At 33.7% G+C, this 27403-nt stretch overlaps 1 protein-coding gene across 7 annotated transcripts in view; it reads left to right on the forward strand.

Moving 5' to 3' along the window:
* The window catches only part of LOC111058740 (SWI/SNF-related matrix-associated actin-dependent regulator of chromatin subfamily A-like protein 1), a 45382-nt gene that overhangs the window by 4115 nt on the left and 13864 nt on the right, over positions 1–27403 (forward strand). For all 7 annotated transcript variants that reach the window (XM_039437369.1, XM_039437356.1, XM_039437362.1 and 4 more), the window contains exons 3-11: positions 6294–6409; positions 6509–6621; positions 7110–7244; positions 14982–15165; positions 22403–22572; positions 24192–24353; positions 25225–25383; positions 25623–25730; positions 26663–26837. In XM_039437369.1, coding sequence (XP_039293303.1) covers positions 6294–6409; positions 6509–6621; positions 7110–7244; positions 14982–15165; positions 22403–22572; positions 24192–24353; positions 25225–25383; positions 25623–25730; positions 26663–26837 — 1322 coding nt within the window. The remainder of the gene's footprint in view (positions 1–6293; positions 6410–6508; positions 6622–7109; positions 7245–14981; positions 15166–22402; positions 22573–24191; positions 24354–25224; positions 25384–25622; positions 25731–26662; positions 26838–27403) is intronic.

A 27403-nucleotide genomic window follows, 5' to 3' on the forward strand; every position in this document is an offset into this window, starting at 1 on the left:
TCCGAAAATTAAATAAAAGCTGAATTTCCCATCATCGATAGAACCCTCCCAGAGGGTCATTCTTCCAAAAGTCCCAAAAAATCCCCTTGGAGCTTTCCGCCCCAACCCCCTAAAACATGAAAAATGCGGGTAAACACGGGAAATCAATTATCTCTGTAACCATTGATCGGAAACAGTTCTATTATATGCCATTCGATTTGTTACATTATGAACTACAATATTAGTTATATTCATTTTCTCAATAAAATTAACAGTTTTCTTGATAAAATAATATATATGTAAAAATTGAGGGGGTTTGTGATTTGATTTTTTTGTTTTCTCCGATTAACCTCGAAACAAGTAGTTCTAAAGAAAAATGAGCCAAATAATTAATGTAGCCACTCTCATTGCAAATCCATTGATGTATATTGTTATGTATTTGCGATTCAATTTGACGCTGTGGATGGGGAAACAGTCGACGCGGAACGGCGCGGCTGACTCTCTTAGCCATAGTAAATAGCAAACTGGAAATCAATTATCTCTGTAACCATTAATCGGAGAAAAATCTATCATATGTCATTCGATTCGTTACATTATGGACTAAAATACTAGTCGTATTCATTTCCTCAATAAATCAAACAGTTTCCTTGATAAAATAATATATACGTGAAAATTTAGGGGTTTTTCGATTTGATTTTTGTTTTCTCCAATTAACTTCGAAGCAAATAATCTAAAGAAAATTAGACAAATAATTAATGTAGCCACATTCATTGCGAATCCATTGATTCATATTGTTATTCATTTGCGATTCGATTTGACGCTGTGGAAGGGGAAACAGTCGACGCGGTATGGCGTGGCTGACTCTCTTCACCATAGTAAACTGTAATAAAATACAGTAGTAGGCCTACTGCTTTCTAAGTTGCATCTTATTCACACTATGGCGCTCGAAACAATCAATTTTTTCTATTGTTTTGATATGTGATGAAACTAATTTTTCACATTTTAATTCTCTAAATTCTCTAAAATCATTTTGTTGTTATAGATCTGCTAAATCATGAATTCTATGACAGACAAAGATATTGTTTGCAACCGATAAAATATTCATACTATTACATAATATAATACATATTTAAAATATGTGTGTATGATCATAATTCCATGCTAAAATTTATCATAAGTTATGTCAAAAACTGAGATAAATCATAGATTACAATAGTGTTAACAGTGGCAATTTCCTGAAAAATCATAGCGTGCAGTGTTTGCTGTTTTCTACAGTTAATATTCTTCAGGCCAGGTTGATAATATACCTTCAGTTGAGCCAAATATATATGACGGCTGAGGCATAAAAAAAATTATACATTGGGCTTGTTGAGTCGAAACTTTCTATGATTCTCTCTGTAAAGTAGCTTATCTTCCGTTCTTACTAGTTGAATTTAGATTATTTAGACAGTCCAATATGAAAATTCAGTAGATTCTAAAGATGAAAGTCATGCAAACATACAAATTAAGGAAGAGTAAGCATGCATAAAAGGAAGGAAAATCATGAAAGTGTTTCACATTTAACCACAAAGTACCCTACCGTATAAGATTAATTGAAAGACGATTCATCATCTTCTATTATTTTTGTTAACATATCGATGTTTCACCTCCACTCGCATCTTGTCATTCACTATACAAGGTTGGCAGAAGCTTTTCTTTATGTCGATTAATGTTGATTGAAATTGATTTTGATTAGGGCACCAAAAGAGTAGATCATTTTCTATTTGAAGCATTCAAATTGAATCTATCGAACATGATTTCTTATGACTTAGCATTCACAGATTTAGTTGGGTGAAGCTATTTGAAAAATGTACCTGATTATCAATTCCATGGTTTTTATACCATTCTAGTTCATTGTGATCATTGAAGGGTTGAAGTGATGAGTTAGTTCAAGTGAATTCTAGTACACAAGTATATTGTGCTTATGATTGGCTCTTCTTTATTTTCTATCGATGTTTTGCTCCAGTAGAGAAAATTTAAAATGTTGGTTTTACATTTCATAAACTTTATAAATAATATAAAATTTGATAAGACCAATATTAAATTAATCGATGTTGACTTTCATTGTATCGCTTTGTATCAATGTTACTTGCACTGTTTGCAATTCATCACTATTGTCTCAAGAATTAGTTTTTTATGAATTTTATGATCTGAAAATTGAAATTCATATGCTATTTGGATGACTTTCACATTCCACTGTTTTTTTTTTCAATAATTGTTACGTTGAAGAGTGAGGCAATTCAATCCATTTGGAAGTAAAAGGAAATCACAGTGCGATTTGAACAGTGGATAGTAACTTTGAAATTCAGTTGCTCAATTCATTACGGCTTGATACTATCATTTATAATAGTTGATCAGAAATATGGATTGTCTATAATGTTTATATTTCAGTTTGACCAATCTTCTATCACAGTCTCGCTTTCATTCATAAACATGATAATCCTAAATAAGTTGGTTACCTTAAAGATGTAGCTCATCTTACGTCGAACAATGTACAATATAAACAGTTTTCATTAAATTATTTTATTAAGGAAACTGTTCGATTTATTAAGGAAATGAATTCGACTAATATTGTAGTCCTTAATTTAACGAAACGAATGGCACATGATAGATTTTTTTCCGATTAATGGTTACAGAGATAATTGATTTCCAGTTTGCTGTTTACTATGGCTAAGAGAGTCAGCCGCGCCGTTCCGCGTCGACTGTTTCCCCTTCCACGGTGTCAAATCGAATCGCAAATACATAACAATATACATTAATGAATTTGCAATGACAGTGGCTACATTAATTTTTCGGCTCATTTTTCTTTAAAACTACTTGCTTCGAAGTTAATTGAAGAAAACAAAAAAATCAAATCGCAAACCCCCTAAATTTTTACATATATATTATTTTATCAAGAAAACTGTTAATTTTATTGAAAAAATGAATATAACTAATATTGTAGTCCATAATGTAACGAATCGAATGGCATATAATAGAGCTGTTTCCGATCAATGGGTACAGAGATAATTGATTCTCCGTGATTACCTGCATTTTTCAACTTTGAGGGGTGCTAGGGGGGAAAGCTCCAAGGGGATTTCTTGGGACTTTTGGGAGGGTTCTATTGATGGTAGAAGATTCAGCTTTTATTTAATTTTCGGATCGAAAAAACCTTTATTGACTGGGCTATAATATTTGCTATCGTATATTCTCGGTAGCTAAGTTTCTTCAACAACAGAAATCATAACTTTTTCTACCAAGTTCAGGGACAGCTTCATATAACAAAGAGAAGAAAATGTTTATTTGCTTTGTGGACTCCCCTAGGCATAAAAATAGAAGAAATTATCAGAAATGACGAATTTTGGAAGAGTAAGATGGAGGAGAAGTTGAAGAAATTCTATCTTCACTGTTTGCTTCTGGAATTATTGGATCCCCAACACACCAGATCCATGGAGATAAGAAATCCTGCTTATATTGAAGAGGCAAGGAAAAAGAAATTGGAGCAAAAGAAAAAGTAAGATTGCAAAACAGAAAAGTTCACTTACAAGGTTGCAAGAGGGGATGGGTCTTCGCAGGTAGAATCACATTTCTCCAACAGGTGGTTTAGTCCAGGCGCTGGCTTACATTGAGCATACATGAGAGAGGCAGAGAATTTGACTTCGAATTATTGTTAGGGGGTCTTCAGTGTATATGAAACTTGATGTCGTCACGTCCCAGGGTGGTCGACAGCTTGGGTGGGAGGGGGGTAAGTTGTAAAAAACGCGCGCTTATAAAATCGCCTGTCCTGCAGTTACTATTCATAGTACAGCTTTCAATTTTTTCTCAATATCATGTGCACATAACTGGCTTTCAATGTGGTCCTCTACATTTTTGCGATAAACCGCATAATTTTTCCGTAAAGAAATAAAATATCTCGAAAAATGTATTTTTTCATTATGGACTTTTTGTTATTTCTCGAATATTGAAGTCATTAGCCGACTTAGAGAGGAAAAGGCTTCCAATAAACGTTGTAGGCCGTTTCTTGCTGAATCCAATAATGTTTATAGTTTGGGGGTTACGATCATAGATGCGGCGGTGGGAGGGGGATAAGTAGCACTGTTACGCTGCGGCGCGGTCCTCCCCCATGATTAATGCGCGTAATGGCCTGTCTATCGCATCGCTCCTACTAGTCTATGCATTCAAATTATGTATTTCAGGAAAGCTATCTTATGTATTTTCGGTCGCTGAACACGATTTTTCAATTCTCAAGCCTCAATGATTGATAATTCTCATCATAATACTGTATACTAATTATGGTCAAAATTATACATAGGTTATGTCCATTTCAATTTTCTACACCAAATCACAATCTGAGAGTATAGATTAGAATAAAACAAACAATTTTAAATTTTGATAGTAAAACTTTTGTAAAAACATGTAAAAAAACGTTAAATTCACAAAATAAAGAATAAAACCATTTAAATTTTGAGCTCGAAAATATAACATTCACCTTAGCTATATAACAGCTTTTTCATGTTATCATGGATAATAAAAACCAATTTGATTTGATTTGATTTATTATATTATTGGAATCATTTTTTGTTTGTGATTTTCCCTGATAATATACATAAATACATTGAAATATTTGATCCTGTACTCCAAACAATATTATTACTGGAAAAATTAATTCCTATTTAGAATCAAAATAAATATATTTAAATCTCAAGAATGAAGAATCATGATTTTTATTTGTCTATGCATGAACCATTTTATTAACAGCCTTAAGCACTTACTGTATCTATATAATATAGTGCATTCATATATTAATGAACTTGTATGTCGATTTAGAAGAATTAGTCAAATGAAGTGTTCTTTGATAACACTGTTGAAGCAATAGAATACCATCTATAGCCAGGCTACTCAAAAGCAGATCAGTCATGTTAGAACAGCCGCAGAATGAGTAGACAATGCAGTGTATAATAATAATGGACTTTTCTAGGAAGAGAAGACTGATTTGTGAGTGAGTGCGCGTGTCAATTGTGATAGTGGTGCTACTGAAGTAATGAACTTCTTTCTCTAGAAAGAGAAGACTGATGTGTGAGAGAGCGCATCGATTCAGAGAGAGTAGAGCTATGAAGACCGATGTTTGTGAGCCAGCATGCTTTTTTACTCCGTTCCCCATGTCATCAGTTAAATTTACAGAGTACTACACTTCTTGAACAGCCTTCCTAGAGATGGCACTCAAATCATTAATACTCATTATATTAACTTATACTCAACTACTGATACCAGCTACATAAAACTAGTGGCGCGCCAGACAAAACGGTATTCTTCAATTGATTTGAATAAGCATATTCATATCTAAAAAAATTACTTGCTTATTAGTTTGATGTCGGTAGATGGAAAACAGGCTATGAAGAGCAAAGGCATGTATAAAAATATGATAATTCTCACTTGAATACTTGAAGTCGTTGCCAAGGACTAGGGTCTCCAGACAGGCAGTGTCAAAAAACTTATGTCAAATACATTTAGAAAAACTCAACTCCCCCAACGAATACAGTGGCCTTTCAATGAGTTTGTTCTTCACAATTATGTAGAACCTAGAGTTCGCCTTAAGAAACTCTCCCAATCTGCTTGGGAAGACTGTTGAAGAATTTTATAGCCACCAGTAATTTCATCATCCTCACCGACAAAATAATACTCATCATACCACTTTAGAGTGGCCGTAGTCGAGTGAATCAGATGCTGGAAATCCGGCCCGGGCAAGATATTCATCTCTGGCCACTCCCGTGTTTCGGATGGACACGTTTCCGTCGGTCCCGGCTGCCTAAAAAACAGTTGTTAGGTCATGTCAGAGGCTCTGAAATTGATCAGTTGCGACCTGAAAACTCTGACACCAGACCTGAGCCAGCCAGGTCACTCGACATTATTATTATTACTTTGGATCCTGCGCAATGTCTGGTGTCTGCAAATTTAAAAAATCATAACCAAAACCAGCATTTGAGGTACTGTGAAACAATTTTGAAATAATGTAGCCTATCTCATAATTGAGTTGTGTGAAGACTTACAACAGTTTCATCGGTTAGAAGAACCTGTCAATATATCACCATCAAATTCCATAATCATACATACAGTATAACATATCTATTCCATTGATATTAATTGGAAATATGTATAGAATAATTTTTCTACGTGTATAGCATATTTTATCACGATATTTGATAAATTGTAAAGATACAATAGGATATCAACCTGAAACTGCATTATTTTTCAATTCTAACAATATTGTACAGCGGTTTTTTTCCATTTATTTACAGATTCGAAAAGTAGGGATTGGAACTTCCCCTTGACTGAGCACAAAACGTTGATCTCCAAATGTGATGTATTGAGGCCGCAAGTACATATTAATCCACTGCCTCAATTCATTATTAAAGTACGTATGCAATTTAATTATTCTAATAGAAATATTTCATCAACAACTGTTTTTATGCATAATTTCACTTAAACTCATCGTGTTACTCTTGTTTTTCAGCACTTTATTACAAAACGTAAGAATTCAACAGAATCATACAAAGATATTGATATTAGTCCTGTGGAGTCGACTCTGAGAAATTACCTGTATCCATTCCAAATTGAAGGAGTTCAGTGAGTAAAACCTCAATAATAATAAGTAATCATAACATATACGATTCACTTGAATTATATTGGGAAACATAATAATTGTCATGGATATCCTTAATAAAAACTTTAATCAGATGTTGTAAAACCACATAATCTGTGAATACGGTACATCAAAACGTATTAGTTTGGAATGTTGCAAAGTAATTAAGATAACCTCCATTCCCATCAAGATAAACACCAATGTGTATTGCGTTTTGTTCATCGGCGATTGGTAATGATGTAAAAATCCAATATAGTCTCTTATCGAATGATAAATCTTCTCTTTCATCTGCTCACTTTGTAAAAACAACTCAATAAAAACAAACAAAACTCAACTAGAAATAGCACAACTTATGCGTTGTTTTGATTTGATTCAATTGTATTATCTTATAATATCTTTTTTTTGTATTTCAAAAAATGGCTTGATGATTTATAGAACAATAAATAAATTTATTTATTATTAATTTATTCAGGTTTGGCGTTTCAAAAGATGGAAAATGTTTGATAGCTGATGATATGGGTTTAGGAAAAACAATTCAAGCTCTAGGAATTGCCAGCTACTACAGAAATGATTGGCCTCTTTTAATTGTATGTCCTTCTTCCATGAGGTGAGCTTTTCACATTTAGTTTTTTCAATATGTTATACGTTATTTTCATTACTTTTTCATTATGTTTCAAATGTTATTATTATTATTATAATTTTTATAATTATAAAAATGTCAAGTTTTTTGGAATTCATTTCCATCTATACAAATTGGATACCTTAATCGGCGTTACTTGGCACCACTTTATTGAATTTGTTTGAAAAAATACTGTAATTTCAATAATCATGGTCCTGATGAGGAAAGACCTTATCATCACTCATATAAAAAGGTTACACAAATCATATTCTATGTCCAAAAAATCAGTTTTCTGCGTTTATTATATATTTATACTTTAATATTTTGGAGCAAAGTAGGAGATAGGATGGGGCTATCGAATGTTAAAAGCTATGAACATTTTATACTGGATCAATGAAAACACATAGTAAGTTGAAAATTTAACATATATATCGATAGAAAAAATATTTAAATTGTATGGGATAAAATATGAACATATTGGTACAACCAGTACTTTAGAAAATCCATGTTCTGTCCAGCAATGAAAACACATGGAAAGTTATAAAATTGCACATATACGTTGGAAGAAAAAATAGATTGATGGACAGATAAGTTTGGCAGAATATTTAAATTGTATGAAATGGATCAAAAATGAACATATTGGTACCAGTACCCCTACTTTAGGAAATCCAGATACTGTCCAGCTCTGGTACAGACTAAAAATCTCGTTTAGAAATAAGTTTTGGTTCATTAATATGTCCCACTACATCCTGCCAGTCATAACTATGTATGTCTTGTTTTTCTGGCCACTTCCATGATTTGAGTGATTTTTGAAATGCACTTATTTCATCGGTTTTATTGGTGAACTTAAATATTTTACCTGGAAAGTACTCAACTTCATACTCAAACACTAAAAACTCCCCTTCTTCTTTTTGACTTTTTCCAGATTCAAAGCTTCTGCAATTGTTTTCTGACCTGTAGCTATTTAATAGTTATTTGTGCAACTAGTGCGCAAAGTGCCACTTTGCTGCACCGAAAGAAACGTTTACGCACGAACCGTAGGCGAGTGCGGAATGATGGTTTCTTGAGTGCAGCAAAGAAACTTTGCGCACATATTGCACATTAAATTTTTCCTACAGTTACTATAGAATGTGAAAAGTCAGTAATAGACGGTGAACATGTCCTATACCAAATAAAATGTTTGTTTGTGCAAATCTTTACTTATTTTTATTGCTGATAATAAATATTGCAACTATTCCACAACAGAATTATTTCAAATTTAGTCTGAATGACAATAGAATGAATATTATAAAGTTATATGAGATTCAATTATAATAATACTTCATTCACAAGAAGTCATCAGCAAGTGTAGAAATGGCCATATCACTTGTTTGGATAATATATGTATTTTGAGCTATCAATGAGCCTCACAAACGTTATACTTCACCCGTGACTAACAGTTTAATATTCTCCTATCCGAAAACAGAAAAGTTATGCAGCAAAACTTTGCTTATACTTAAACGGTGCCCATTAATTTGTTTTATTGATTAATTTGTCTATGCGATCAAAGCTGTAAGCTTATGTTTTAATTTTTCTATTAATTTAAATAGATAAATAAGTTAATAGGCCCAGGACTGATCAAGGATTAGGCTAGTGATCAGCCCTCAGGACAGACTTAAGTCTAACCTGACCATTCTATGAAATTTTCATGTGTACTATTTATTACAGTTCAAATATCCTCAATTTTGAGTCTGAATGATATATTATAAACAATTAGTGTAAAAATATAGTTCCAGCTTGTTTTTTCTTGTCAATACATTAGTAAACGTGTCAATTTGGCCTTTCTGCTTTTCTGGCCAATCGCCCAGTAGCCGCATGAAACGTATAATATTAAGGTTATACTGCATTATTTAAAACGTGATTAAATTATATTATATAGACATTACATTTACCTGAAATGCTGAACTTCAATCATTCAAGTCACTGTTGAGTAAACAATATATTGTGAATCCAGTGTTTTTGATTACGGTATTCAATAACATCTATTCTGTATTCTGTTTCTAATTCATCAATGGCATTCATTGAAGTTGTTCTACGAAAATGTGAGTAGAGATGTTTCGGGGAGTTGAAGAACAGAATAACTTTTTTTGATATGTAAATATTTATGTTTCAAACCTAATGGATACATTATTGTTTTGAAAATATAACCTTAGTATCACTAATAAGAGTAACCTAACCACAAAAGTAAATAAAGATATAAAAATACTTGATTCCTTGATCATAAAAATGGTCGATAAATGTTTCCAATGTCTTCCAGTTAAAAATATAGGCATCTCACACATAAAAAATCGTTCATGATAACTTGAATAGAAATAAAATACTGATATTGAATACTATCAAAACTTCTTGTTTATTTACTGTTTGTTATTCAATATCTCACGGTAATAATCAGCTGTTTTACAAAAATTTTCAGTTAGCAACATATTGAGGTTTACAAAAATTTCTTTTCCTACAGTTACATTGAAAAGTGGCCATTGCTGCACTGATTACAGAACGCAAAGAATCACTTTTCCGCTCTAGTGCGGGAAAAATTTTTCTGCACTCCAGATTTGCAACATGGCAACGTAAAATACTTAGTAGGTTATATGGAGCAACAGTGCAGCAAAATCAAAATGAAGTTGGTAACAGTGACTGGGCTGCTATAGTGAGCAGAGGTGCAACGAAGCACAACACACAAATTATTAATTAGATATTATAACCAAGGACAACATTTTTATTCAATTTGACAATAAATTAAGGCTTTTATCAATAATGAAATTACACAGAAAAACATTTGATGGATTTCAGGCAATTTTACCCATAATTACCCACTTTTCGAATTCAATGGCAACTGTAGGAAAAACTTAATGTGAAATACGTGCGCAAAGTTCCTCTGCTGCACTCAAGAAACCATTCCGCCCTCGCCTACGGCTCGGGCGTAAACGTTTCTCTCGGTGCAGCAAACTGTCACTTTGTGCACTAGTTGCGCACATTATATATTTCGCACCTAGGGCCGAAAATGAGATATTTCCGGCTCGAAATCGGTTTTTAAGTCCAAGGCCGTAGGCCGAGGACTAGAAAAGATTGATAGCCGGAAATACATTTTTGCCCATGGTGCGAACGCTATTTTTCGCCACACCAAAAAAAAACTTCCCAATATATAAGAAATTAAAAAATAAATAAAATTCAAACAGCCTATTTTGATAGTTTGAATCTTGGTTATGACAACTTTCACTGTCAATTAATTTCAATATTACTAATTGATAATGTATAATAGTGACAATATTTTTATACTATTAATATTTCGAATAATTTTTATAGCTCGCGCTTTGCGCCTGGTGCAATATCTCATGGATAGATGGATGAATAGAATTTTCATTACTATTTTGAAATAATGTGATTAAAAAATTAATATAATTGCATATTTCACAGTTTTGTCTCAAAATATATCTTAAAAATTGATTGAAATTTAAATTACGGTAACTAATATAAAAAATAGCTAATAAAAGTCGAAATTCATCGACAAAAAAAATGTCACTGACCGAGGTTCGAACCTAGATCATGTTTGTAATTCACTGAGCTTTGAGTTCTGATGTATTACGCCTTTACGCTCTCGGCCATTGCATATTTTTGATCCTGTAAGTCAGGTAACGTATGTAGGCTACTATAATATAGTGTATAGCGGCAAACTTGAAGCCGGTTTGCCGGAATTTTCACAACAAAATATTGCTCTGAAAATAGTTAAATCATAGAGAAAACATTCGAAGATTCAATCTTGAGTGGGCCTAATGTTTTCTCTATATGGTTTGATATTGAAGAAAAATTATCTAAAAGTTTTAATAATGAATTACGGAAAAATTACTAGGAATTTTTCAGTCAAGGCTGAGTTTCACCAGTAGGCTTACCTTAAACTTTAGATCTCTGCTGTATTTTCCTATTATTATTGTTGATTGTATTGCATTAAGAAGTGGAATTCGATAATAAAAAAGAAACAATTATTACTCTACCTCACTTTTAAATATTGATACAATTATTGTACTTTGATTTCAAATTCGATTCTTCACTTTTAAATACTTGCGATACGTACCTTTCTGACAATGGACAATGCAGCCAACATTATATTGTTGAGGCTATGGAGATATCATCGTATTCTATTGTTTGATATCAAAAACACAATAATAAATATTAAATTATGAAACAGTAATTCATAAAATATATTATAGACATGATACCGCGATTCACGATACATAATTATATAGATTATTACAGTCGTTATGAGATTATCTCTATGATTTTTGTGAGATCGGACACGATCAGCTGTTATTCAAGGTCATTTTACAGCCCTAGGGCCGTAAAGTTTTACCGGCCTGGTCGGAAAACAATCACTTTCGGCCTCCATATGATGCACGTAAACCAGCTCATTACATCCAAGTGTGGCGAAAACGTTTCTTTCGGTGCAGCAAACTGTCACTTTGCGCACTAGTTGCACAAATAACTATTTCCTACAGTTACCTTGAAAAGTGGCCATTCCTGCACTGATTACAGATCGCAAAGAATCACTTTTCCGCTCTAGTGCAGGAAAAATTTTTTCTGCACTCCAGATTTGCAACATGGCAACACAAAATAGTTGGTGGGTTATATGGAGGATTAGTGCAGGAAAACAAAAATTAAGTTGGTAACAATGACTGTGGTTAGATTTAGATAAGAATCATTTCAATGGCTACCCTACATTTATGATAAAATCCCAATCTAGAAATCCAAAACAAGAATAATGTTCATCTAAATCATAATTAAATAATCATCGTTTACGAATTCTCATCATTTAATAATAAATAATAGTTCTTTTCTATTGATAATTATTATTTCAACTGCAAGCAATGAGAAAAGTAGCAAATATACATTATAAAATTCGAATTTTGAGGTTAAATGATTAACGTTCAATATCCATATAAATAAAAAAAAACATAAGAACACTACAATAAATATTCTCTGTTGTCTATGTTATTTTTATAAATATTTTTTAGTTTACTTTGAGCATTTTTCTCGGTAATTTGAGCAAAAGTCTAGCCTAAATTTCTGAATCCTGTTTCTGTAGTTTTTAGCTGGATGAAACAAACTTAGGTACGATTCTTCCCGCTAGGTCGCGCGCTTGTCGGTTCAGCCATCTTGCAGCTTTTGTTCAGCCATCTTGCATCCCAATCAGCTTTTGGTGTGCATTTTGAATGTGAATTTTTTGTTCTATCTGTATTTTTCCTGATTCTTGAATGAATAAGAATGAGAACTTTGGTTGAGAATTTTCAACTTCAATTGGATTATTAATTTTTAAATGAATTGAGGTTGTTATTAATAACAGCATCACACAAACATTTGATGGATTTCAGCCATCATTTTACCCATAATAATTACCCACTTTTCATATTCAATGGTAACTGTAGGAAAAATTTAATGTGAAATATGTGCGCAAAGTTCCTCTGCTGCACTCAAGAAGCCATTCCGCCCTCGCCTACGGCTCGGGCGTAAACGTTTCTCTCGGTGCAGCAAACTGTCACTTTGCGCACTAGTTGCACAAATAACTATTTACTTTGCCGTACTCTACCGTCATAAAGCGTGTTAACTATTTTATGTTGTTATTTTGCAAATTTGGAGTCTGACAAAGTTTTTGCCGCACTCAAATCTACATTCCCGCACTGGGAGTGGGAATAAGGTATTTTGTGTACTATATAATTGATGCGGGAATGAGCACTTTTTCGGGTAACTGTAGGAAAAGAATATTCTGCTGTCTCCATATCTTGTTGAAATTCATAAGCTTCTTGCAGCAAATCATCTGAATCACCTGTACTTGGGGTGAATTTTTGAAAAACGTTGGTAGCTTGGACACCATTTGCCTCTTATTCGGGCTCTTGTTTGTTGTACTTTCATTTATTCCACCTTCAGAAGGTGCCATAACATCTGTTACTATTGCTGCACTGAGACTTTTTCCTGGAATGACTTCAAGTTTCTATCTTCTTCTTTGTAAATTTTGGTTTTGTCAATTCACTCCTCTTTGCAGAAAGGTATCCAGAAAAGCTCCTCTAATTTCTTCAAGGTTTGTAGTACTGCCATCTTCATTATTTGCCCCTGGAAATCTCTTTAGCAGAGGTTTAATGTCAATAGGAACTATACCACATGCACGGAAACCTGAAAGTAGATTCTTGCCTTCATTCAAGTGGATGTCGTCCATTAGTTTTTTCAGCAATATAGGAAAACAGCTTTTGTCCAATGAGCTACTTCGACCTCCTTTAGTTGTCTCCTTCCATTTAGAGATTATTTTCCTCCAAGCTGCCTTCATTGGCCTGAAGAAGGCCACGTCAAGGGGCTGAGTCAAATGTGTGCTATTTGGAGCCAAACAGACAAATGCTATATTATTCTCTTCACATAATTTTAGGACTTGTACAGAGAAGTGTGATGATAAATTATCACACACCACAACCTTTTTCCCATTCTGTTTTCTAGTCGTCTCAACACCATGGTTTCAAACCAATCTTCGAAGCATATTGCATCAAACCAACCACTCTGGCTAACATTGTGGCCCCTGCAACCTTGTGGCCCATTTTCAGTCCACGTACTCCATAAGTTTTGTGCTTTGTAGACCACATATGGAGGAAGAACTTCTCCAATAGCATTTCCACAAATCGTCAGTGAAATGCTACTCTTTGAAGTACTACATATCCTTTCTGGATATTACATTCCCCTCTTACAAAGAACCTTTTTCTGACCAGGATTATCTGTTAGATTTGTCTGGTCGAAATTCCAACAGTTCTCATCTGGGACACCTTCACACGTTTCACCTAAGTTCTCTATATATTCCTTCAAAAGCCCTTCATCTATACCAGCTCTTGCCCTTTTCATATTTGTTGCCAGTCTTGCTGAAAGCTTATTATGACGTTTGAGAAAGCTCATAGCCCATTCCACTCCTGGAGTATTGTTTTTGAATTTGGGAACAATACGCCCTACTCGAGACAAATAGTTCTTGATTGCCATTCTCAAGTCGAAGATGCCTAGAGGGAATCCAAATTAACTGATTGTCATAATGTACTTCACAAAATTGTTTCTTTTCCTCTTCATTGAACGTAAATGGATGACCATGTTTTTTTCTGACCACCTATCAATTTATTTATAATTGTTCATCTGGGGATTTTGAGGTGTTCTGCTGCCTGACGTTGAGTCATATCTTTAGCCCGTACCAAAGTTACTAACGTTGAGCCCGTACAGCATTCAGACACTTCTCAGCTTTTCTGCAGTGAAATCCACATATTTCCTTGACGTTTTATAAAGTTTTGAAAAAAGGACATTATGATGCCGCACTCTGTATAAGCTCTAGGCTTGTATTATGGGTAGGAATAATTAGTGAGAAATGTAGGATAATACATTAATTGGCAAGAAATAATTGTAGGAATAGATGTTGGGAGGAATAATAATGAGATATGAGTTGAATGACGATAATGTTCCTAAAATCATGTTTTATAAAATTTACTATTCTCAATCTGTTGTTTTATTGATAAGAATTTTTTTTCTGATTAACTCCATTAATCTATATTTCATTACATTTCCAATCTCAAATATATATATATTACGTGGTACTAATTTTTTTTATGTATCTGCTGTCGTTATCATGATATTTGTTAGAATTCAATTGGAAAGATCATTTAATTGTATGTAAATTCACAGATACCAATGGCTGGAAGATGTATGCAGACTATTGCCTAGTGTTCCTATGCATAACATTTTTGTACTAAAGACTGGGAAAGACTACATTGAAGAAAGTCTTGTTAAAGTTCTTATTTTGTCATACGATCTATTAGGACGCATGTCTAAACTATTGAACAGTATCAAATTCGGCGTTATTATACTGGTAAGCATGTCTTTATATGCTATTTATGTATCCATTCATTTTGTCATCATTTCTATCATAGCTGTAAATGTGCTGTTATAATATAATAATTCTTAACTTTCATAATATTTATTTGCTCTGTTGAACTTTCAAATTGGTTGTATCAATGATTATGAGATTGTAATAATAAATATACAACTTGTGATAATTATGTTATTATTATTATACTTATTATGAGATTGTAATAATAAATATACAACTAGTAAGGTTTGCAAGATTAAGCTTGAGCTTCAAGTCTAAATTGATGTGGGAGTGCCACAAAACATTCAGCAGGCTTGCAACACGCAACTCTGTGTATCTTGGTTGGGTACCTGGCCATGTAGGCATAGGAGGTAACGAGCGTGCAGATGAGCTTACTAAGCGGGGTTCCAGTATGCCATTCTTTGGTCCAGAGCCAAGCTGTAGCATAAGCAAAACAACTGCCTTCCATACAATAAGTAAATGGTCCAGGGACTTACATCACCAGCAATGGCAAAGTCACCCTGGTCAAGCACTTGGCAAAAGGCTGCTGGCAGACGCAAGCCCTTGCTTCACCAGCTGGCTGGTGATTCTGGTTAGAGGTCAGGTCAAGCAGTTGATTGCTCTGATAACTGGACACGGCCACTTCAGGAAACATCTCCACACGATTGGACTCAGAAATGAAAGTCAGATGAGTAGGCTTTGTAATCAGTCTGAAGAGACTGCCAAGCATATCATACTAGATTGCGAAAGACTTGGGGCTAGAAGAAGGGCTCTGTTTGGCTGTAAGCAACCAGGTGAGGAATGGGATGTTAGTATAGGGAAAAAACTCCTAGACCTTGTAAAGGACACAGGAATTGGTTTGCCCAACTAATATACTTGGGGCACACAATAAGCTTTGGTTGACGTGTGAGGTACTTTGAACCTTTGGATCTTTGAATCCGTCCCTTCAAAGCATTAACATTATATTAACATTAAGCTTGAGCTATGCTTTTTCATTTGAGCTGGTAGTCAGTCACCAGTTCATTGTTAATTGTACAATCTACTCAGTCGATTGAACAACACTAGCTACATGATAGATTTAACTCATTGTATAAATATTTATTTCTATCTATATCATCGAAATAGTTATTTAGATGTAGGATTGAGTCCACTATCTCTAGCCAATTTTGTTGAATAGTGGTTCTACTACTATACTGTATATTTATTATTTTACAAAGGCGACTTTCTAGAAGTATTTTAAGCCTAGGTGATGATGATGGGATGAATGATAATACAATGAAGGTAGAGTTATGAATGGATAAAAATTATAGGTTATGCTATCCATAAGGCATATTAGCAATTTTGAATCCATTATTTCTTGCTATTTTTGTTAAATCGTGGATTTGCTATTTTTGACCATGGTGATAACAAACGTCTAGCAGTTGGTTTTAGATGAAGTTCTCAGAATCCCGTGTTAGTAAATCTCATAATCATATCATGATCTGATCCCTATAATCTCATAACATTATATTTAAATTTGGAATTCTTGAATGAAATAATTGGTACCATTTTAGTTTTCTTTTTGTATACACATGCTCCGGCTATGATGCCATTACTAATAATATCAAGAAAAATTCATTAAATTCAGAAATAGACTATGTTAAGAGTTGTTCTACTTTCATTTTATTAATGATCTTTAAATAATGTTTGATCAACTTCTCTGTCTAGCGGTATTTTCTTCTTGTCCAATCACTTTGGTTTCCTTTTTGTATATACATGTACCGGCTATGATACCATTTTCAAGTGTCAAGAAAAATCAATAAATTACATTTATAAATAGACTATGTAAGAGTTGTTCTACTATGTCAATTTACGTATGATCTTCAAATAATGTTTGTTCAACTTCTCCAGCTAGCGGTATTTTCTTCTTTTCATATGGAAAAGATAGCATAAGAAGTCATCCCATGGTATTGGGCGTTATGTTCCAATTTTCAATGTTATTCAAGCCGATAGTCCTAGTAGTTATTTTTTGTGAAGCACCCGGCCAAAACAGTGATAATAGACAGTAGTCGACAGTAATCGGCTTGAGTTAACAAAATATCTGCTAGAAATTAGAACATACACGACTTATACCATGGGATATCTTCTTATGCTATATTTTCTCTACGATGGAATCAACAAAAAATGTTTCGCTAGCCAAACAGTTTTGCTCTTACAATTGAACGTTCTTTATGCTATGTCTTTAGATTTTTTGATATTATAAGAGTGAGAAGCTTGTTTTATTTATTTATTCGTGGATACAATATTACAAATCATATAAATATGATTGGGTAGGAACAACAGGCTTGGCCCAAAACTATTCCATTCCCAAATTTTGATAATGTTACCTGTCCAAAAAATAGTTTATGTTTCTACTGTAAAAAGTTCAAGTTCAATTTTCGTCCGAAAATATATATGAGATGCAAATTGGTTGTATCAATGATTATGAGATTGTAATAATAAATATACAACTTGTGATAATTATGATATTATTATTATACTTATTATGAGATTGTAATAATAAATATACAACTAGTAAGGTTTGCAAGATTAAGCTTGAGCTTCAAGTCTAAATTGATGTGGGAGTGCCACAAAACATTCAGCAGGCTTGCAACACGCAACTCTGTGTATCTTGGTTGGGTACCTGGCCATGTAGGCATAGGAGGTAACGAGCGTGCAGATGAGCTTACTAAGCGGGGTTCCAGTATGCCATTCTTTGGTCCAGAGCCAAGCTGTAGCATAAGCAAAACAACTGCCTTCCATACAATAAGTAAATGGTCCAGGGACTTACATCACCAGCAATGGCAAAGTCACCCTGGTCAAGCACTTGGCAAAAGGCTGCTGGCAGACGCAAGCCCTTGCTTTACCTGCTGGCTGGTGATTCTGGTTAGAGGTCAGGTCAAGCAGTTGATTGCTCTGATAACTGGACACGGCCACTTCAGGAAACATCTCCACACGATTGGACTCAGAAATGAAAGTCAGATGAGTAGGCTTTGTAATCAGTCTGAAGAGACTGCCAAGCATATCATACTAGATTGCGAAAGACTTGGGGCTAGAAGAAGGGCTCTGTTTGGCTGTAAGCAACCAGGTGAGGAATGGGATGTTAGTATAGGGAAAAAACTCCTAGACCTTGTAAAGGACACAGGAATTGGTTTGCCCAACTAATATACTTGGGGCACACAATAAGCTTTGGTTGACGTGTGAGGTACTTTGAACCTTTGGATCTTTGAATCCGTCCCTTCAAAGCATTAACATTATATTAACATAAGCTTGAGCTATGCTTTTTCATTTGAGCTGGTAGTCAGTCACCAGTTCATTGTTAATTGTACAATCTACTCAGTCGATTGAACAACACTAGCTACATGATAGATTTAACTCATTGTATAAATATTTATTTCTATCTATATCATCGAAATAGTTATTTAGATTTAGGATTGAGTCCACTATCTCTAGCCAATTTTGTTGAATAGTGGTTCTACTACTATACTGTATATTTATTATTTTACAAAGGCGACTTTCTAGAAGTATTTTAAGCCTAGGTGATGATGATGGGATGAATGATAATACAATAAAGGTAGAGTTATGAATGGATAAAAATTATAGGTTATGCTATCCATAAGGCATATTAGCAATTTTGAATCCATTATTTCTTGCTATTTTTGTTAAATCGTGGATTTGCTATTTTTGACCATGGTGATAACAAACGTCTAGCAGTTGGTTTTAGATGAAGTTCTCAGAATCCCGTGTTAGTAAATCTCATAATCATATCATGATCTGATCCCTATAATCTCATAACATTATATTTAAATTTGGAATTCTTGAATGAAATAATTGGTACCATTTTAGTTTTCTTTTTGTATACACATGCTCCGGCTATGATGCCATTACTAATAATATCAAGAAAAATTCATTAAATTCAGAAATAGACTATGTTAAGAGTTGTTCTACTTTCATTTTATTAATGATCTTTAAATAATGTTTGATCAACTTCTCTGTCTAGCGGTATTTTCTTCTTGTCCAATCACTTTGGTTTCCTTTTTGTATATACATGTACCGGCTATGATACCATTTTCAAGTGTCAAGAAAAATCAATAAATTACATTTATAAATAAATAGACTATGCAAGAGTTTTTTTTTTTTTTTTTTTTTTTTTTTAAGATTACGTCCTAAAGACTCCAGTCATGGAGTATAAGACAAGTCATGTTATTACATAATAATTCTAACACTAAGTAGTTCAACCTAGTTTAGGTTTGAAAGGAATTCTTGTACACTATAAAAAGCTTTATCAACTAAATATTTTTTCATTTGTTTTTTGAAAATCTTCAAATCATCATTACTTTTCAAGATTTGAGGTAGCTTGTTATAAAATTTCCTACCAATATAATCTGGTTTTTGTTCAAATAACCTACTATTGTGACCCATTATATGATAATCTGCTCTGTTTCGCGTATTATACTCATGAACATCTGAATTCTGGATCACACCACTCGTTTTCACATGCATTACAACTTCATATACATACAAAGATGGCACAGTTAATAGACCAAGCTTTTTAAATAAAGGCCTACAAGAGTCTAACCTATTCACTTTCTCTATACATCTGAGTGCCTTCTTTTGAATCTTAAACACTCTGTCCATATTTTGTTGAGATGAATTACCCCATACTAAAATAGCATACCTAATATGAGATAGTATAAGTCCATGGTAAGCAGTTAACAGTAGTTTTTTATCATTCAGCCTAGCAAGCTGCCGCAGGACAAATACCCCAGATGATATCTTATTACATATCCTCTCAATGTAAGGATGCCATGTTAATTTCCTGTCCAATAAAATTCCCAAGAATGCTACTTTCTCTTCTTGGTCTAATTCATTTTCCTCTACAAACACATTTATTTCTCTATCCTCTACTGAATTATATTTACTTTTGAATTGTAGGAATTGACATTTCTTACTATTTATTGTTAATTGCCTTTGCTTCAAGAATTGGACAATTGACTGTACTCCAGTAAAAGCATTTATTTCTAGACTATCTAATAAATAATTGTTAAAGATAAGCGATGTGTCATCAGCAAACAACAGAGCTCTGTGATCTTTTAACTCTTTTGGTAATTGGTTCACATACAACAGAAACAGTAAGGGACCCAGAATTGAGCCTTGAGGTACTCCAGCCTGGACCTCCAGTTTTTGAGATTTAATTTTTACTATTTCATTCCCATCCACCTTGGTAAGCTCAACACACTGGTTTCTACCTATGAGATATGATTCAAACCATTTTAGTTCTATACCATTCACACCTACAGTTTTTAGTATTTCCAATAATATTCTATGGTTCACACAATCAAAAGCTTTGGATAAATCAAGAAAAATTGCGGCTGCCTTCTCACCTGAATCTATTATATCTATTAGTCTTTCAACAAGGGATACTATTGCAGTCTTAGTAGATTTCCCTTTCTGGAACCCATGCTGTTCATCACATATGAAATTAATTTCTTCCAGGTGCATCAATAACCTATTTAAAACTACTCTTTCAAAAATTTTACTTATTACATTTAGAATACTAATGGGTCTATAATTTTCAACTCTTTCAGAATCACCGCTCTTGAAAATTGGCAAAATTTTTCCTTGTTTCAGATCATCAGGGAAAATACCCTGCTCTAGTGAAGTATTAAGGAGATGCAATAAAGGGTCCAGTAATTCATTTTCACATTCTTTTAAAATTTTGCTTGAGACCCCATCCAAACCTACTGTTTTTTGTTATTCAAATTTTTTATTATTCTTGACAACTCATCTCTCGATAATGGATGAAATTTAAATACCTTTTCAATGGCTCAGCATTTAATGTAGTTGTATTATAAGTATTAGTGTTCAGTGACTTTTGGAGATTATATGCAACCTGTTGATAATATTTATTGAAAAAGTTACAAATGTCTATACTATCATCCATATAATTTCCATGTTCATCGATTATCCTAGGGACATTAGTAACTGTATCCTTTTGAGCTGCTCTCCTATTTCTATTAATTACCTCCCAAACAGCAGAGTTAAAATTGGTACTAGTTGTTAATATTTCAGCTGTTTTCTTACACTTAGCTTTCCTCACTTCTTTTGCATAGTTTTTCTTTAGACATTTGTATTTGACCTCACTCGGAACATCCCTCACTAATTTAAATTCCTCATAAGCTTCCCTAACAATATTTCTTTGAGTAAGAATATCTTCAGTTATCCATTCATCTACTTTGTTTAATTTACTTTTTAATCTTTTATCAAGGAGATCACTGCAATCACGTCCATGACTGGACGTCAGTAGCAGAACTCTCCCTTTCCTATCTTTATTTCCCTCAGCTATATTTTTGGTTGCTGTCTTCAAAACCTCACTGTACGTTTTATTTCGACCATTTTCAGAGCATTTCCCATCATTTAGGTTAGATTCTATTTTTTTGCATTTGGACGGAGGTTCTATCATACATTTAGTATTATCAAATTTAGATTTAATTTTGATAGTTGTTCTATTTAATGTTTGATAGTTGTATCAAATTTTGATAGTTGTTCTACTATGTCAATTTACGTATGATCTTCAAATAATGTTTGTTCAACTTCTCCAGCTAGCGGTATTTTCTTCTTTTCATATGGAAAAGATAGCATAAGAAGTCATCCCATGGTATTGGGCGTTATGTTCCAATTTTCAATGTTATTCAAGCCGATAGTCCTAGTAGTTATTTTTTTTGAAGCACCCGGCCAAAACAGTGATAATAGACAGTAGTCGACAGTAATCGGCTTGAGTTAACAAAATATCTGCTAGAAATTAGAACATACACGACTTATACCATGGGATATCTTCTTATGCTATATTTTCTCTACGATGGAATCAACAAAAAATGTTTCGCTAGCCAAACAGTTTTGCTCTTAAAATTGAACGTTCTTTATGCTATGTCTTTAGATTTTTTGATATTATAAGAGTGAGAAGCTTGTTTTATTTATTTATTCGTGGATACAATATTACAAATCATATAAATATGATTGGGTAGGAACAACAGGCTTGGCCCAAAACTATTCCATTCCCAAATTTTGATAATGTTACCTGTCCAAAAAATAGTTTATGTTTCTACTGTAAAAAGTTCAAGTTCAATTTTCGTCCGAAAATATATATGAGATGCAAATCTTAAATTTAGAAGAATTAAAACACCAAATTGTAGTTAGATATTACAATTATTTTGCACAGGACGAAAGTCACTCGTTGAAGAGTGGCGCGTCGCAACGCAGCAAAACGGCGCTGGACATGGTGAAGCACTTGTCGCGCGTCATTCTGCTGAGCGGCACTCCAGCGCTGTCAAGGCCAGTCGAGCTCTACACCCAGCTGGTGGCCATGCAACCCAACTTCTTCGGCAATTTGTCAGTACAACTCTTCATTGCATTAGTTATACAGTAGTTGCACTTCCTCATCAAAATCTCTCCCCGATCTATAGTGTGGTTCACGTTGTAATGGCAGTAGAGGAAGATAGGAAAACAACGTTGCTAATTATCTGCCGTGCCACTGCCTTCTATGGAGGATTGTTGATACCAGTATATCTGATGTAATATTAATTGTTCATTCTTGTTTTTATTTATTTCAACAGAAAAAAGTGAGTTACAGAGATATACATTATAACATTTTTTTCAATTATACATTATTCGTCAATAAAATATATTTTTCAATGATAAAATAATTAACTCACATAATTGAGATTGGATATTTTGTTAGTTAATTATATTTCTGAATTGTTGAAACACAATTTGGCAACGTTGCGGAGCTAGAAAATGATAGCGCTATCTGCTTTGTAGAATGATAGACAAGTTTAACATGTACACAAAAAGGTTAACAGATAGACAACACCAATGTTAATCATATACTGCCATTATAACGTGGATCTCACTTACAGAGTACTTGGATATTTGCTAAACAATTTCTATTTTGTTCTGCGTTTCCTATATTCAAATGCATTCAAGGAACAAACAAGGTATTGTTCAGTATTTTGAGAAGTAGATCATAAATGGACCAGATTTTTCTGCTGTTAAAAATCACCAGTAACTTATATATTTTGTGGCACAATTTATTTCATTATTTTTGAATTATTGAAATGATTCACACGTCTCAACCAGTGAGTGCAGAATTTATTGTGATATTTGGCGAATTATTCTACAAATAGCTAATAACAATATTTCAAGTATATCGAGCAATTTGATTATAATGCTTATTTTGTTCACTCTCCGATCACATATCATAAGACATAGGGGGCGATGTACACAGACTGAACAGTGTGTCCTCCCCATCAAATGCTATATAATCGGCGTGGGCAGATTGTTGTCAAGTTATAGGATTGCTCCATAACAATCATCTACTATACCTATAAATAATTTATGAATCATGCATATATCTATGGCTTTGTGTAACAGTCAAGTCACGGTAAATTAAATTCTACTGAATCACGGCGTATAACTTCCTGTTACTTTTTATGTGCTTTGCAATTGTTATGCATTACTTTGTGCATCAATTATTGTTATTTTTCATCTAACTTAGTTCAGTAACTACAGTACTGGTTTATATATAGTAAGTACCTTGTCATATTGTACACTTCACTTGTATAGGCTACTTTTCTTAAATTATTAAAAACCCTTTTATTTAAAACAATTCAAACAACTGGTTGATCATTCTATAGCCATCATTTACATATTTTTGAACAATAAAGAATATTTCATTATATTCTGTCATATACTACTGAAACTTATAACTTTTTCTTTCGCACATATCTATGCAGAATCTTTTCGCTTCAATTTTGATAAATGTTGATATTTTGTCTCGGTATTTGTTTAGTTGAACTTTCATATGATTATCTGTTGATTCAAGTATTCATTGTCTTAGTTATCTTAAAATGTACACTATCTGACTTAATTCTGTAATGTTTCAGAATAGTTCATTTTTTCTCTCAGTCTAAATACTTTTGTCTAATCCAATATTGTTATCTGATTTCTAGCCGTGAATACGCAAAACGTTATTGTGATGCCAAACAAAACCGATTCGGCTGGGATAATTCTGGCTCGTCACACGTCGACGAACTTAAAATTGTTCTCGAATCTAAATTTATGATCAGAAGACTGAAACAAGATGTACTCACTCAGTTACCTTCTAAAGTTAGGTGAGTTGAATTATTATCTGTCAATAATTTATCCGTATCAATTATCAATTTATTAATACATATTTCAGATTACTACAAGTTTTTCATAGTACGTTTACTATGGTAGTAAGTTACATAGTAAGTATCTTAGAAGTTACTCACTTTTTTACTTTGTAAATGGAATACATTTTATACCTAATGAGGAGTTACTTCAGCCTGTCACCAGGAGCGCTAGGTTCTTGATGTAAAATTTATTCAATTAATTTCGCGATGACAAAAAATTAATAATTCATTTCTAAATTTTACTGTGAAATATATGTCGTAATCTGGACTAGAAGTATTCTGTCATAAGTAATAGTAAACTAAATTGAATCCAGTTCTATTAATTTATATCTGAAAGGTACCATAGGGCTGGGAAGTAGCAATCAAGAAGGACTTTATGATAACACAATCTTATTTCTATTTATTTGTAGTCAGAATTGGTTGAATGTTAAGCTCTGTCGTTATTCATAAGGAATGCTGCCAGTCTTGTCAGCTACCACTCAAAGAATGAATTCATCCTTTTTAAAGTCCTTGAGCTAGTTTTCTCAAAAATGAGACCCGTTTTAAACGAATTTGTATCACGAATCTACTATATTCCATTTCATCAAAATCGTTGAAATCGTATTCGAGATCCGTCCGACATACAACATGCATACATATCCACAAAAATACTTACAGAAATCACTCGCTTAATCTAATAGGAATCTGCATTCAGATATATGTGATAATAAAAATAATTGTTTTTTCTTCGTTATTGATGAAATCATCAATTATTCACTATTTCTTCCACTTTCGAATACCTGGAATCAAATAAAGAATTTCATTCAATAAAATACTCATTTTTTTACAGGCAAGTGGTAATACTGAACAGTGATACGATAAAAACAACCAAAGAAATGCAAAGTTTCCATGATACTTTGACGCACGACCAACTGTCACATTCCGAAAAGCGAAGTCAAATTATGCTGTACTATGGTGAAACTGGCAAGAATAAACTGAAAGCTGTTTGGTAAGTTTCAAAAATTTAGTTGCTTCTGGTTAGTAAAAATGCTGCAGCAAATGAATAGTACTATTTATTTTTTGTCTGTTACTCCAAGTAATTTTGATTTGAATCTAATGGTTTGAGTCTCATGCTTTCAGAAGTGAATTTAATTACTGTTTTTCTTTGCTTTTTTTATTTTTTCTAATTTCAAGTATTCCGATTCTGTTTAAGATTTCAAACTTCCTGATGTATTTGTTGTATTGCAGTGAGTACATCGAGAAACTTCTCGACGAGAATAAAAAGTTTCTATGCTTCGCTCATCATCGAGAAGTCTTGGATGGGATCTGCCAGACTCTGATTAAGAAGAGTGTCAAGTATGTATGTTTATTAGCATATCCTATTCTAAATTGATCCGCTATAGTAGTTGAAAAAAATGTTGCCAATAAAAACAAATAGAAAACATAATTGTCGTGATGGATGAGGCATTTTCATACCAGTAGACCTGCCTACCAAAACCCTCTCCATAAAATACTGCCGCCAAATGAGTTTAAGTGGGCTATAAGGTTGTTTTTGGAGCTCCTCGTTAGTATGGAAGTATGGAAGCTCTGCCCTCAAATTTATGTTTTGAGTTCGAGGAAAAGGTATGAGTTACTAGTGGCCAAGTCAGATTTGTATGGTGAGGTGATCGAAATTATCCCATTTGATTTGCTGATGAAGCCGTATAGTTGCATCAGCACTGTGAGTCTGAGTTGTCATGCATCATTATGATCTCGGAAGTCATTTCAACTGACGTCTTTCACTTTCCCTAGGCATCTAGGGAAAGGCTTTCACTAGATATCACAGGCAATTCACGCACATCACCACTCATGTTTTCTCTACGTATTCTTGAATCATTCTTCGTTAGATTTATGCTAAAATATTGTGAATTTCACAATCACAATACTAGAGGCAGAAAAAAATTAGCTTTAAAACAGCATAGACTCCGACTATATGAGAAGATGCCTTCTTACATTGGTGCAAATCTTTTATGAAGCCTTTTGCTTGCAAAATCGAATAACGCTACGCACTAGCACTTGGCGGCAGACTCAAGTGAGGCAGCCATGTTTGTGGGTCTATAACTCGACAACAATTGACGATATGGCCGCACCGATCACAGGGCGTTTGGTGGGGATGATAAGCTCAGCTCTGTGAAAGTCGTCCCCTACCGCTTGTCTGTGTCTAATGATATGTGATAGAAGGTTGAAAAAATGACCCGTGTAATTTTTTGTACTTTGTGACTTTGAACTGTGATGTTTTTGGAATTAAGGTTCATCAGAATCGACGGCAGAGTGCAGACGGACGAGCGCAAACGACTGTGCGACGACTTCCAGACGAACTCTAGCTGCCGGGTGGCCGTGCTCTCCATCAAGGCGGCCAATACCGGCCTTACGCTCACCGCCGCCCATCTCGTTGTCTTCGCCGAACTCTTCTGGAATCCCGGTGTAAGTCCCACTCCCCACACATTACACCATTCTTACTTCTTAATGGCTTCAATTAATTATTCAAAACAAACTTTACTCGGACAGTTTTATTCAAATAAATTTCCCATTAAAATCGACAATTAATTCAATATCAAATTCAATTTTTTAGGCAGTCGGTTCCGGCTGCCTAAAAAGCAGTCGTTAGGTCATGTCAGAGGCCCTGAAATTGATCATTTGCGACCTGAAAAGCTCTAATACCAGACCTGAGCCAGCCAGTTCACTCGATATTTTTTTTTAAATTGAAAAAAATACAATAGATGAATAAAATGTATGATTTAGAAATAATAAATAAGTCATAAATGCCCACTAAGCTTGCAATCAACACGGAAATTCTTGAACTAAAAATAACACGTTTTCAATCCGAAAGGTCCAGCAAAACCTAGGTTTGTTCGCTGTTAACTTAACATATCGATATACTCCCTGCTTCGATATAATATCAATTTCACCTCATCTTATGGAATACATATTTGTTATGTGCATTACTAGCCAGGCTAGTCTAGGCTACTGAAATCGCACCCACCCAATCA

The sequence above is a fragment of the Nilaparvata lugens genome, chromosome 1 (assembly GCF_014356525.2).
Source record: "Nilaparvata lugens isolate BPH chromosome 1, ASM1435652v1, whole genome shotgun sequence".
In the NCBI taxonomy this organism is placed as follows: Eukaryota; Metazoa; Arthropoda; class Insecta; order Hemiptera; family Delphacidae; genus Nilaparvata; species Nilaparvata lugens.